At 40.5% G+C, this 14,096-nt stretch overlaps 1 protein-coding gene across 6 annotated transcripts in view; it reads left to right on the top strand.

Annotated features, from left to right (window-relative positions):
• KALRN (kalirin RhoGEF kinase) overlaps nucleotides 1–14,096 on the top strand; it is a 518,343-nt gene that overhangs the window by 331,362 nt on the left and 172,885 nt on the right. For all 6 annotated transcript variants that reach the window (XM_054830972.1, XM_054830978.1, XM_054830973.1 and 3 more), the window contains exons 14-15: nucleotides 3,733–3,928; nucleotides 9,475–9,641. In XM_054830972.1, the coding sequence (XP_054686947.1) occupies nucleotides 3,733–3,928; nucleotides 9,475–9,641 (363 nt within the window). The remainder of the gene's footprint in view (nucleotides 1–3,732; nucleotides 3,929–9,474; nucleotides 9,642–14,096) is intronic.

The following is a 14,096-nucleotide window of genomic DNA, read 5'->3' as shown; positions in this document are numbered from 1 at the left end:
AGCACCCAAGGTCCTTTTTTAGACTTGAAAAATATACAACTGTAGTTAACAGAGCTGCCTAATTACAGCCTCTTCCTGAAGAAAAATAAATCATTTTCCTTATACCCAAGTCAAACTAGTTAGGGATTCAAATTCAGACTCTGGGACCATTTCCAAATGGTCCAGTTTGAAGTACAAAAACTGCTGAGATTTTGAGGCATTGGCTGTACAGACAGAAGAGGAAATGTCTTAATGAGATATGCAAGGCAGCATGGTCTCTGGGATGGGGCACCAGATTGGGATTCAGGAAACCTGGGTTGTTCTCACAGCTCTCTATTGCTTCTTTGCCTTCATGTGCTTTAGATTCTCTTCTAGCCATCTGTGTGTCTCAGTTACTCAGAGCAATGTACCCAACCTTCCTGTACGCACTTTGCCTGAGAAATTTGGTGGTGTTCCACCTCTCGCTGTGTCTGACTCCTTCCTCTGTTCCCCTCACCCAGCACATGGGATGATTATCACTCCTTCATCAGCCCCCACTCAGAAGCAACTGCCTGCCTGCCTGCCTTCCTTCTCCCCTCCGTTGGTGGCTGTGCTTCTGGCCTTGGCAGAGATGGCACTGGGCTAACAAGCTCCACTGGACCTGTCTGACTGTCCAGAGCCACTCAGGTGTAGTCTCAGTGCCTGTTCCTGGTCCTGGTGATATGATGTGGAGCACCACGGGCCAGCCTTGCATCCCACGTTGTTTATCAGCTTGTGTCCTGACTGCCTGTACCATCCTTTCCTCTTTGATTTAAACCACTGATTTGAACTGCAGAGTGTGGATAATGGAGCGTAAACCCTTCGGTGCCTCGCAATGGCTAATGGGACAGGTATATATTTAGGTGCAGCTCCTCCTGTGTGGGGAGCCTGGTGAAAGCTGGCTGCCAACGTGAGCGTCAGGGGCACTGGTTGCCTGGGGAGGTAATCCTTTTCTTGAGTGTTTGTAGATGCCTCTCTGCTAAAGACCTGTCTTGGACACTCAGGCCTACAGGGCAAAAAGCAGTACAGTCAGGAACAGCCATTTTGCTGTGCTTGTGTGGAAATTATTGTATATTTAACAATAAAAGTAATGCTGCTCAGTGCCCTTTCCCCAGCCAAGTGAAAAGGTTACGAAGAGAAACAGCAGCACAGCAGAGAGGTTTACCCAGGCACTTCTGTAGAAGTGCTGGATCTCAGCATACTTGTGGGAGCACCTGTTGATTCCTTCACATGTCCATCCTGAGAACATGTCCCCTGAGAGTTCAGCCCTCCAAAGGATTTGTATTTTCCTGTCCTGGAGATGATGTCCACAGACATAAATGGGATGGAGAGATTTTGTTCTGATCAGAATCCCCTTGTCATGACTACAAGAGCAAACTAATGTAACACATTCTTCAATTGTTTTAAACTTTTCTATTACCGTCATTTATAAATGCTTTTAGACATCTTCCTGAGTGCACATGCATGGGAATGTTCAGAGGAAATTGGGAAGTACTTTGTGAACCCTTGCATAATTTCAAATGATTATGTTTTAGCAGCCTGACAATGCAATGAATTCAAACAGACAATATTTTTAATAGCTCATGAAGAATAAAATTCCTCTGATTCACTTATATCACATGCCTTTCTGTTAACTTCTATGAGCAAAAAAGGCTTTACATTGAATTTTGAGTGTTATTGTCGTGACAGTAGGAACCTGCGCTTCCTCTAAATTCATTCTATTGTTTGTATTTTGAAACAAGGTCAAGACCACCTCAGTTCTGATTACTCTTAACTGAGGATCTGTCTCATACTGTAAATGTACCTAATAAAACCCTTCTCCAGCATCTACTTTGACCATTTCTCCATAACTATTAAATCTGCCAATAAGTCTCCACAGTCCAGGGACTCCAGCTATGACGTGTGAATGAATCAGAGGCTGCTGGAATCGGGAATGGGGCCAAAAAGACTGTAGAGATAGCTATTATTTAAAGGTAATTGAGTGGAATGGGCAATGGAACAAGCTGCAGAAAAATAGAAGCCCCTCAGGATGTCCACACTCTGCAGCTGAGGTCCCAGGTTCTTGGTTGAGTAAATCTGCTTTTCTGCTTCTCTCAAAAAAGAGCCTAAAACCTGCTTATGTCTTCCCTTCTAATACAAAACCGTGTACTCCCATCCATGCTAATGAAAGAAGAGCTGAGAGCCGGTCCATTTGGGTTACCTTCCTGTGCCTGCGTTGGATATAATGTATGCTTTCTGGAAAGAAAACTGAATGGAAAACTTTTAATTTTGACTACTTGGGAAGTTAAGCATCTCACTGCACACAGGCACTGAAGAGCACTTTTAGTGAGAAACAGAGAACTTTTCATGACATCATATGGTGCACAAGTGTGACTTTAGATATCTAGTTTTAGCTCTCCTGAGGAGTTGACCTACAAATCAGAATTAAGACATTTATATAATAATTTTGAATTACTTGAAAAAATTGTATTCTGCACAGTACTAGGCTATATCCATGATTTAATTGCCATTTTGCTTGTCCCCCCTCCCTCAATCATTGTCACTAACTATCACGTTCCCTCTTTTTTGTCTGCAGTAGGAGAATCTGGGTTGAGGTGAGACTGTGCTGTTTGGGTGAGGCTAGATCTTGCTTTAATTGAACAGGCAAAACCACAGAAGGACTTTGATACCAGTTGGCTACTTGTGGGCTAAAATGTAAAATACACAAGATACATAAATGGACTGCTGAAATCATCAGACTGTGTGTTATAATCAGGAAGCAGGGAAAGCAACAGAACATTTTGCATGTTCCCATGAGTTATTGGCAGGTTATATAGGTCTTTGGTTAGAGCCAGGTACAATTTGTGATTCTACTGGTGATTCACCTAGCCCTCGAGTATGATGTTTCTGTGCTGTGCTTTCCCCATCTGTAAAAGTGAATTATTTATATTCATTCCTCAGTGTGAAAGCTTTCAGATCCACAGGAGAAAAAAGTTATACGTGAACTATTTGCAAGTCCACTGAAGACAACAGAAAGTACCTTATAAAAGACTGTTAAGTCCCTGAAAGCACAGCATAGGACTCATTGCACAACTGCAATCAGTGCTGTGGGGGTTACCTCACAAATTCATAATAAAATATTTAGTCTCGTGATGCATTTTCTGTGAACAATGGGTATCTACTGTTCACAATACATTAAATTGATAATAATAATTCTGAAAATGTATTAGTTATTCCTGTTTGGGGGCTTCATGGAAGGAGCTTGTAATTTTTATTCTATGAAGATACAATAAATAATATTTCCATCTGTAATATGTAACATACAGTGTGTTGCAAAATGTTTTTAGAAGCATTCAGGCCATTTGGGGATTATGTGGTCACAGGTGTTACAAATTCTTTTGCGGTTCTGTAAGCTTTACTTCTTCATTGAAATATGAATTTATTCAGAAACATTATCTCTACCATCCATGTGAATATAGCGGGTCTTCTCTTACAGTGCCCTTTGGAATGTGTAAGAGAAAAAGAAGGTGTCAGGTTTCTTGTTGGACTGATAATCTTTTCATGGATCCTTACCTAGGCAAAATGTTAAGCATGACCATTAAATGGGCAGGATACAGAGTGTACTGAGGCTGCGGTGTGGGGGTTTCTGGATCAGAGTCAAAATGTGAAGTAATTTTGTGATTCAAACACAATTTCAAAGTAAGATTTTTTTCATTGATCTTGGGTGAATACAGTGTCTGTCTTCTGCCCATGAAGGTTACAGCAGAGTTAGATGCCTGGAATGAAGATCTGCTGAGACAAATGAACGATTTCAATACCGAAGATCTCACTCTGGCCGAGCAGCGTTTGCAGCGTCACACCGAGCGGAAGTTGGCCATGAACAACATGACCTTCGAAGTCATCCAGCAAGGACAAGATTTACACCAATACATCATGGAGGTCCAGGCTTCAGGTGAGCAGAACATTTTGATCTCTGTTTCATATGAGAAGAAAACCCAAAACCCAAGAAAAAACAAAAACCCCAAAAATGCATATCAAGCAAAGATACCCCAGTACATACCAAATACATCAACTTTTATCGTAAGTAAGTATGGGTAAATCCTGTCTTTCCACTCCCAGAACTGTTCTACAAGTTTTGGCAATTCTTTGATTCAGGATTACATGTCAAAAATTGCTCTTTCTTTGAGACTGAAACTCATTGAGGAAAAAAAGCTGACTTTCAGGTTTCATTCAGAAAGTTTCACACCTGCAGGATGGAGTTTGCGATCAGTTCCAAAGTGGATGGAGAGGGGAGGGCAAGACAAGTTACACTGGTAGATCCTTGTCTTTGCACCAGCTCAGGACAAGCACTGCAGGGAATCGTGAGTTACAGACACTTATGTGAGTTACAGACACTTTAGCTGACTGGTCAGACCTCACGTCTGGATGAAATCTAGTCATTCTAGACTCTTAAGCTTGTTAACCTTTCTGCAACTAGACTTTATTGAGAGGCACACTGACCAGATGTGCTGGCTTCATTCTCCGCAGACTTGAGTACCTTTTCCCTGGGCCACATTTCAGGGTGCAGACATGCCCGAGGGAGGAGTGAGGGGAGAAAGACGCTAGTTATCCAAGAGCCCTCTGGGAAAGAATCCAAATATGAGAGCCTTGAAACCAGTCATGAAAAGGAACTCTTGTTTCCAGCTAGCTTTAATTGGAATTATTTTGTATAAAAAGGGAATATGATAAACTGTACTGGAATTTTCCTTTTCAGTGTGTGCTTGAAAGTTAAAGGTAGCAACTTGGATGTAAAAAAAAAAAAAAAAAGCCTTTGGCATGTGCTCTGAAATGACAGACGATTCATATTGCTAGGGAGTCTGTCTGATACTTTTACTCTGCTTCTCAGCAGTAGGATCCTATTTCTAAGACATTCTATGAATCAGGATTTTTGTATCCTTGCATTTTGCATTTGGAAAAGGAATATCATAATTCAGATTAATCACTGAGTAAAGCACAGAAGTGAATGTTACTTGTGAAGTATTTTAACCTTCAGTAACGTCTGGAAAGAGTGCAGAGCAAGAGCAATTCCTGTTCTTTCCCTCCCAATTTGCACTTTCAAAATAAAAAACCATTTTTATGGTTTTGTTCTTTGGCAAACATTTTACCTCTAGGCACCCACCTTTTAAGAAAATCTGGCAGTGTTCAGCCTGATTTGGCAAGCTGTGCTCAGCAGAGGCTTAAGGACTGTTACAAGAGTATGTTGTGAACTAGACAATCCCGTGCATTGTGTGAACCATGTGCGTGAGCTTCTATGAGATCTGCCCACACTACGCCTGGTCCTGTGCTTCAGCTCCCTTGCTTTCTGGGATAGAAAACTTGTCCTAATACATCAGTTTGTGGTTTTTTTCCCCACCCTCATCTTGGAAAAAACTTAATATGAGTAGGAATCCATGGGAGGTAAAGAATATGATCCAGAAGAGAGAACAGTCAGGAGTCTCAGTGACTTATTTTAGGGAAAAAAAAAAAAAATCGGTGTTTGTCAAGAAGTCAGAAACAACTTCTTTTGGATTGCAGACAAAAGATCAGCAACTAAACGAAGTGAGTTTTAAAATGTTTTTATAAGATTATCTAAGATCACTTTCTATGAAGCCTACCCAATAAAAAATCCATTGCTCCCAAAGGCAAGGAAGCAGAAGCCTCATGGGGATGTAGAGTAACTGTAGTTAATCAAATGTAATGGTCATGTCTGCCGTGCACAGAATGCTAAATGCTGGGAAAATGGCAAAATAAGGGAGAGAGATTGCTCTTGGGAGCCTACTGTTTCTTATTTCAGTAAAGGACAGTTATACTCCATAAAAAATTCATTTAATTTTACTCCCTCTTCCTGAATCCTATGTCATAGTCATTCAGTGCATAAGTTAGAGGATGATTGTTCTAACTGCCGGAGCTGTGAACTTGCAGGGGTTCTGGGAAATCAGCCGCTATTGCTGCTTCCTATTGTACAATGTCACCACTGTTACAATCAAAACTCAGCTGTAGCCATAGAAGATAAAGCCAGAAAAAATGTAACATTCTACCTAACCAGCCACTCTTAATTGACCAAGTTTCTTTCCTTCCCTGTAATTCTCTTTGAGATTTATTCTTTTTGTCATGTCACACAGGAAACTGATTCAATTTTGATTACTCTGGCATTTGGCTTGGAGGTCTTTAAGCTAGTAAGTCTGTCAGATAAAATTACATCCAGGTTTTTCCACGCATGATGTCTTTTTCACTTGGAAATCCTGTGCAGGTAGAGAGAGAAAGTTTTAGACATTCACCCATGATTTTTGCATGTCCGATGCAGATTTGGAGCAGTGATTCTTACCAGGCTGTGGAGTGTCTGGAAATCCCTGTGAACATTGTTGTGTTGGTACAATACATACAGTAGTCCTGTGATGCATCATATCAGACTCTGTACAGATATTCAGGCATCCATGCATGCAAGGCATCTATGCAAGTCCAGTATTTCCAAAGCTCCATACAACTCAGAGTCATGTTCCTGTGATTCCTTCCACTGCTCCAGCACGTGTGGGTGAGCCTGGTTTGCATTAGCCTGTCTTCACCATCAGAATAATTATTCTTCAAATAAATGGGTTTTGGTGGGTTTTGGCTTGGTTTGTTTTGTTTTGGGGTTTGTTTTTTTTTTTATTAGGGTATATGTAAGACCTGGAAGTCAAGTTGTGTTTTCTGAAATTTTGCGGTACTTTCGAATTGTCTTCACATCTCACTAAAATCTGTGTCCTTCAGGAAATATATTTGCATTTAGAGAATAACATTATTCTCAAGAAGACTGGACTTTTTAATGAGCCAGTACTTTTTATTGCAATTAACCTATCTTCTATTTTTCCAGTTTGATTGTAACTCTACTACTGATAGCAAAACGAAATATGTGGGCAAATATTCTCAAAAATGGATATTGATTTTTGGGTGTCTAACTTGATATGTTGAAAGGGCCTGGTGTTTCCAAAAGCAGCAGCTCGGACATTTCTGAGAAATCCATTTCATATGGAAAGCTTAGGATCGTAATTCAACAGTGATTTAACATCTTGGCCCGAGCTGCAGTGATGACACGTTCATGTAATTCATTAGCATATGCACCTTAGTCATTCTGCTTCTTGGTACTGAAAGTAGTTACGCTCTAATAGCTGATTGATTGCACAAATTCATTTGGTTATTAAGGTCCGTTTGCATTGTCAGTATCATTCTCATAGTAAGCACCACAGTTAGGAGTTGCTCATGGTTTACACAGCTACCTTGTTATGTCTTAGAAGCAAGTTGTCCAAGTCAAGGCTGAAATACACTGCAAAGCTGATGTTGGGGAAATTTGACCAGTCCCTACCTGTTATGTGGAAAATTCGAAGCCCTTTTGTTTCCTGGTTGTCAGTCTGACGTCATTCATGACTTTTCCCAGCATTGCATTGCTTAAAAGGGAAATGCAAATCTATTTCATTTTATTTGTGATGTCATTTATAGTTAGTTATAACTATAGTTTATATTGCAAGGAAGAGGATACTAAACTTTCCCGTCACAGGCTTTTAATAGGTCAGCCTAAGAACAGGTTCAAAGCAGTTTCAAAACAGCTTTGTACAGGTCAAAAAGCAATATCCCTTCCTTACAATGAATAGTATTTCACATTGCAAATAGCTCAGATATAACTAATGTATGTTTTGTAGGATGCCAGTTAGTGTGGCTCAGTACTCTTCTGTAATATTTTTTTTGAAACATTTTCAATTCTTCATGCTTCACTTGTTGTCAGCTGCACTGATCAAGACATTAGAAGAAAATGGCAACCAAGTTCAGTTTATCAGAAAATCAGCTGGTTTTTTTTATCTATCAAGACACGATGTAAAGATAATATGTATGAAATTATTCTGAAAACAAGGCTTTCTATTTTGCAAACCAATCTTTGAGAAGAGTAAGTGCTCTCACCGCGTGCGCTGGCACTGTAGAATAAATCTGCGTGACATATGACAAGCAAGAAAGGGCAGATCATTCATCATAGGGAGCACAGGCTGCCCTTGGATAGCATCCCAGGCAGTTCACTGGTTGCTGCTGATGAGTTAGCACAATCAAAACCATACCAGCTGAGTGTGCATGAAGGAAAACTGTGCATTCAATATCAAATAGGTGTGGTGAAGTCAAGCATATAAAAAGCCATCATGTCCTGAGGATACAGAACCATATGCAGGCTAATTGTAGCAACAATGCCTGGTGTCTGGCAATTGAAAGGAACTTCACTCCCAAGAATAGAAACATATATTAAATTTCTAAATAGGAAGCCAGGGGCCATTCCACTTTATTTGGTAATGAAGAAACTGTTTTGTTTTGGCTGGGAAAGGGAATAAGCCAATCACTTGCATTCCCATGTGCTTTTCCTGATAAAACCAGAAACCAGGAAAAAGGGGATAGGGTCGATCATAAGGTCATATTTATTTTGTGTACTGTCCTCTGTAGATATCGCTGTGAGAGAAAATGAAAGTCACAAGTCTCTGAGGAGGATAAAGGGGGAAGAAAAGGCATCATTCTAAATGGTTTTTAAAAATAGTGTCCAAGCCTTTTGTACAGCAGCTTCTAATTAATACATTTCTTTTTTTAATGTCCTATTATTCCATGAAGTCAAATGGCTTTGGAGAAAAGTGCAGCATTACTACAATCTGATTATTTTTATATTAGGTTCCTGAGCCTCCCTGTGTTGAGGCCAATGGCAAAATTCCAATAGACCTCAATAAGGAAAGAGTCAGGTCTTTATTAGTTTATAATCACAGGGTTTACAGTAACATGGGATGACACCGTATTTCCTCCAGGCCAAACTTTCACGATTATACTGGTAATGTACCCAGCAATGCTATCGCACCAGTGTAAGAAAGAAGACATGTAGCTCTGCATTGTATTTCATGTAACTACCACATACAAGGCTCATAGGGTCATAGGAAAATTCAGGAGATAGGAGGGGACTCAGGAGGTCTCTCTTTCAACCTCCTGATCAAGTCAGGGTCAGCTGTCAAATCAGACCAGGTCATTCAGGGGTTTATCAATTTCATGCAGGATGCAAGGGATGGGAAATGCGGTATTAAGCCACTTTTTCTCTCTGGTATGTATGTGAGGATTGGGTGAAAGTCAGCCTGTGAAATAATTCCGAGTTACTGTAAGAAAGGGAGAGGTTTTCTGTCTTTTTTTTAATTCAATGCTCATGCAAGCTTTTGAGCAAGGTTGTGGTTAAATCATGTCCTACTAGCCTGATGCTGATGGGTGAGATGAGCAATGATCACCAGAGAAACAGTACTTTGTAGAAAAATGGAGTGATGCAGAATAGGAAACTGGGAAAGGCAAATATTACACGTGAGAGAGTTTAGACAGAAAGAATTACTCAGAGAGTTGCAAATCAATGCGTTAGGGGGCAAAAAATTTTGAAGCTTGCATTTGTGTAACAACTGGAATATCAAATAAGTGCAATGATCTCTCTCTCTCTGCATGTTGCAGGCATTGAGCTGATCTGTGAAAAAGACATTGATCTTGCGACACAGGTTCAAGAACTGCTGGAATTCCTTCATGAGAAACAGCATGAGCTGGAGCTTAACGCTGACCAAACTCACAAGAGGTTAGAGCAGTGCCTACAGCTCCGGCACCTACAGGCAGAAGTCAAGCAGGTGAGAGTTTTTAACCACACACAGGGTCTTAAGTGCTTTTTCAGCCATTACATACATGCAAAATGCTAAACCACCTTCTGCCAAGTCACATACCTTGAGGTGGACAATCTTAATCCCCCTTTCCTTAACAGTACTTGATTTGCTAACAGATTACAGCGTGACCCTTTACAAATAACGAAGGGCTCTGTTCCCTCTAGTGTGCATATATTTGGCTTCATGAATGGTTATGGAAAGTCTGCACAGAAATGACCCCGTAACTTCTCAACTAGAGAAGCCGCCTCGAACTCCATGCGTTCTGGGAATATAATGATTTGATTTGGGATCCAGACTTAAGCTGTTGTGGAGAATTGGCCCAAAGCAAAGGATAACTGAGCTGCGAGGTGTAAATATGACATTACAATAGTTTCACCTTTTCATTTATCGCTGTACATCTGTTGACCTGCAGGAATCTTTAACATCTTCTGGGTGAGATAAAAAATTCTGTCTGTGGTCTCCAGATCCTAGGGCTTGTTTAGCCATCTTAGTATTGTTACATTGCCTTTCTTCCAGATTTCATCCTAGCGTAGGCAGTTGTGTTCTGCCTTCCTAGGGTTTCCCCTGATATTTAATTTGGATGCCTCACATTTCTTTGTTTTTCTGTGCTACACAGGATAACACTACATTTCCTGCTTCCTAATCCATGGGGGGCTTCACACTTAAGTGTATGTCTGGATTTCAGTGGAATAGTCTTGGTTTCATTAGGAAAACCAGGAATGTTTTTGCAGACACCTGGCAAAATGGAAACCTGATTATTCCAGTACAAATGGGGGGTTTTTGTGACTTTTTTTCCCAAATACTACAAGGTGTTCATGAAAAAGATTTGTGTCTTTGTTTACTAAAAAAAAAAATATATACTGAGTGCTCAGTACACATGATCCTTGTTCATAATTATTCTTTCTTCAAATGTGAATATTTGAGTGACACTATACCTGAACTATTTTATTATTGCTGGTAAAAAAATCCTTCATTCTCAGACAACTCTTGAGGTAGAAGCTGGCAGCACCAACACCAGTGCCTACATTTTCTTTCAAAGTCCACTTTGATGTGGAACCCTAAATGAAAGTAGCACAAACTCTCCTAAATTTTTATTCTGAAAATGTAGTCATTTTGCATTTGTGATAATTGAAGGTCAACTCCTCATGAAGATCCAAAGCGCTGTAGAGTGCTTTGACTTTCTTCTGGGGGGGGGGGGGGAAGACTCTGTGATATTCATAATCACCACCTTAATGTGATTTGGAAGTGTATCCTTTTTTCCATAGGTTCCCAAAGTTTCTTACACACAACTTAGCTAAGCTTGGAGTTTTGTACGGTAGATTTATGATGAAGTAGAGCCATTTTAACTTATGATTAAACTTATGATTATGGGCAACGTGGTCTAGAGGAGGGTGTCCCTGCCCATGGCAGGGGGGTTGGAACTAGATGATCTTTGAGGTCCCTTCCAACCCAAACCGTTCTATGATCCTATGATAGAAAATAGAGAAGAGTAATATGTGAAGCAGAAATGCTAAAAACGCAGGTTATCACTAGCTGCCCAAGTCTCACTAGCCCGCATGACCCAGGTGAAGAGCCAGTCCATCAGCCCTGTGGCTTCCCTTGGAGCCATACAGTGGCAGTGCAGCACTCTGTGCAGGTACCTGATGTTACTTGTTTTGTTATCAAGTATCTGCTGGACCTTAACTATTTTACAATCCAAAATCTAACCAAAGGAAGTGGTTTTAGGACTGATCTAATACTTATTGTGAGAGCAGCTGCCTTGAATTAGTATTTCCTTACCAGAGCTTGGGACCATCAGAGCCTTCATTACCATGTGACCTTTCAGCAAACCAGTAGTGAAGAATCATTTTATTTGTTCAGCTGAATTCTAAGGACTCCTTTGCTTATTAACCTATAAGATACCACAACTACAATTTCCCTTAGAAAGAGGCGAGTTAAAATATATCTGTGCCCTATGTACTTGGTTTCCTGTAGATGTGTCATATTCCCGACCATTTAGTGAAATTGGGAAATACATTGATTTTGGCTTGTAATTCATCTCCAGTCTGATCCAGATTTCCTTCACTTTCATTTTAGTGCATCTGAGACGATGGATGATCTCATTACCAAATTGCTCTCACCCTTGTGAATCAGTTGAGATGTGGTTGCTGCAAAACACCTACTGTAGCTGTGGTTAAGTTCTGCTGACATAGTAAAATTGGTCAAGGCTGCTATGTGTACATGTGTTTGCATTTTGATATAATGGCTCATGGAAATACAAAGTCTTTTAACTGTCTCTATCTATTTAAGTCTCATTTACCAGGGATTTCTGGTTTATATCATACGCACCAAGAGTTCGAATGCCAAGACAATGAATCGAAGTTTGGGGCCATGAAAGCGGAACAATTCCAAATGACATGTTCTGTGAACTGCTTTAGAGTGGAAATAGTATATATCAGTGATTCACAAACTCTTTGTTATTAAGAAGGATCCTGCCCAAGGCTGATTTCCCCTCATTTGGATCCCACTTGTTTCTGACAGAAACTGCAGAGCTTGGGTTGCTTACATAAAATAATAGCAGCATAGAGTTGTGGAGATCAGTTTAAAAACCAAATGCTCTAATGCTGTGCTTGCAGCTGTTTGGCTTCCCTCTCCCCTTATTTTAACTTTGCATGTTTTGTTTCTTTTTTTGATAAGTGTTGAACTTGACCTAATTTACTCCCAGATATCCTCGCACTGCCCGCTACACCTATATTCCAGGTTGTTTTGAAGTGTATTTATTCCTTTTCATGTGCCTGTTATCCATCCACTTTTGCTGTTTGGCATTAGATTTGCTTCCGGATGAATATGCCCAAAGGATGATGGGAAGTAGTCATTTGAAAGACACCGCATATATTTGGGGTTTTCCCAATCTAATGTCACAAAGCTCCTGGAAACCTGATGCAGTTTTGAACATGGCTAAAATTACCGGAAGGTGTCCTTGCTGGTGGTTGTTTCTGTGGTAGTAACGGTCTCTCGAAGCTGCAAAGGGTCCAAAGATGTAAAAGATTCACTTACATTATTTTGTGTTTTAAATGTAAAAATATTTTCCAACGCGACTTGACAGGTATCATTAGCAAGGCTCTAAGTCTTTTTAGAAACATCAAGGAAGGCGTTCTGACTAGACTAAACCAGCAGACAGAAACACTACGTGACGCAGAGCTCTCGGTTCTTAAGGAAGGCTGCACAAGGGGTGCCTCACTTTTTATTTTTCCTGAAGCATCTGAGTCTGTGCTCGGTGAAGACGGCAGAATTTCAGGGTGTGAATTTTAGAAGAATTTGATACTATTATTTAATTACAGAGGAGCCATATACAGAAGTGTAGCCTGTTTTAAGCAAATTGGAGTCAAAGGTGAGAGTTGTTTCAGAACCGTGGTGGTTGGTGTGTTAGGCAACCCATGCCTTGCAGGGCAATTGTTCTCCAGTGGCAAGTGGCTTTTATCTGTGACGCTGCCAGTGTGTGTCTGCTTCTCCCTCATAAAAAAAAAAAAGGTTAGGCTTTTTAAGAGAGTCTTTGGAGATTTATTTAACTCCAGAAATATTTAATCACTGCTTCTACAAAGTTGATAAAATCTGTAATTTGTAGGAAATGTCTGTTTAAAGCCATCTTTTACTGTTGGTCTGTCTGCACATTGCCAGATAATGGTGAATCTATTAATACAGGAAATGATCAGAGGCGTGTCTTGGTGCTCTATTACCAGCCTCTATACATATTGTAATGAAAAGGTATTAAGCACCATCTAAGTAGGAGTCAATTTGTGAGCAGGTCTTGTAAACCAGATACAAATGTGTAAATGCTCTCTTCCAACCATTTCACAGTCTGCTCCCAATCCAGAAACACAATGAAAGGCTCTGCAGGTGACTGGATTTTGCACTTACACTTAAGAAGTTTTGGGTATGCAACTGAAATTGTTTCTTACTGTATGTGAACGACACATACATAAAAGGAGGAAAAAAAACGTAAGAGGAAAACATTACTATGGAGAAAGAGGATCCCATCCCAGATGAAGCCCTGACATTTAAGCGTTAGACTTTCAGAAGTAGAATGGGGTCATTATTTAAGTTCTTCCAAACAAAATTTGCTAGGGCTTGGGTGCTCACTGGGCCTGGAAGGGGGGGGCGGGTGTAGAAGCCCCACAGTGAATGCCTGAACCCACACTCTGGGGGAAGGAGAGGGCGACACAACTCAGAGCTGGCAGCAGCCTTGACCAAGAAGAGCACTGTAAACTTTGGTGACAAGGTGTAGTCCATCAGAGCCTGACCCGAACTGCTTACCCTGAATATTTTTGAGTCAACGAGACAGTTGTACAGAGGGATGAACACCTATAATTAACACTAGAGGAAACCTGGCTGCTTTCAGTTATGCAGTCCCTCTTCCTTCTTACTCGACCTTGTTGCCTATTA

Source organism: Grus americana, chromosome 6, assembly GCF_028858705.1.
Source record: "Grus americana isolate bGruAme1 chromosome 6, bGruAme1.mat, whole genome shotgun sequence".
Classification (NCBI taxonomy): domain Eukaryota; kingdom Metazoa; phylum Chordata; class Aves; order Gruiformes; family Gruidae; genus Grus; species Grus americana.
Note: the sequence above shows the minus strand (reverse complement) of the source record. Positions and strands in the feature narration are given on the sequence as shown.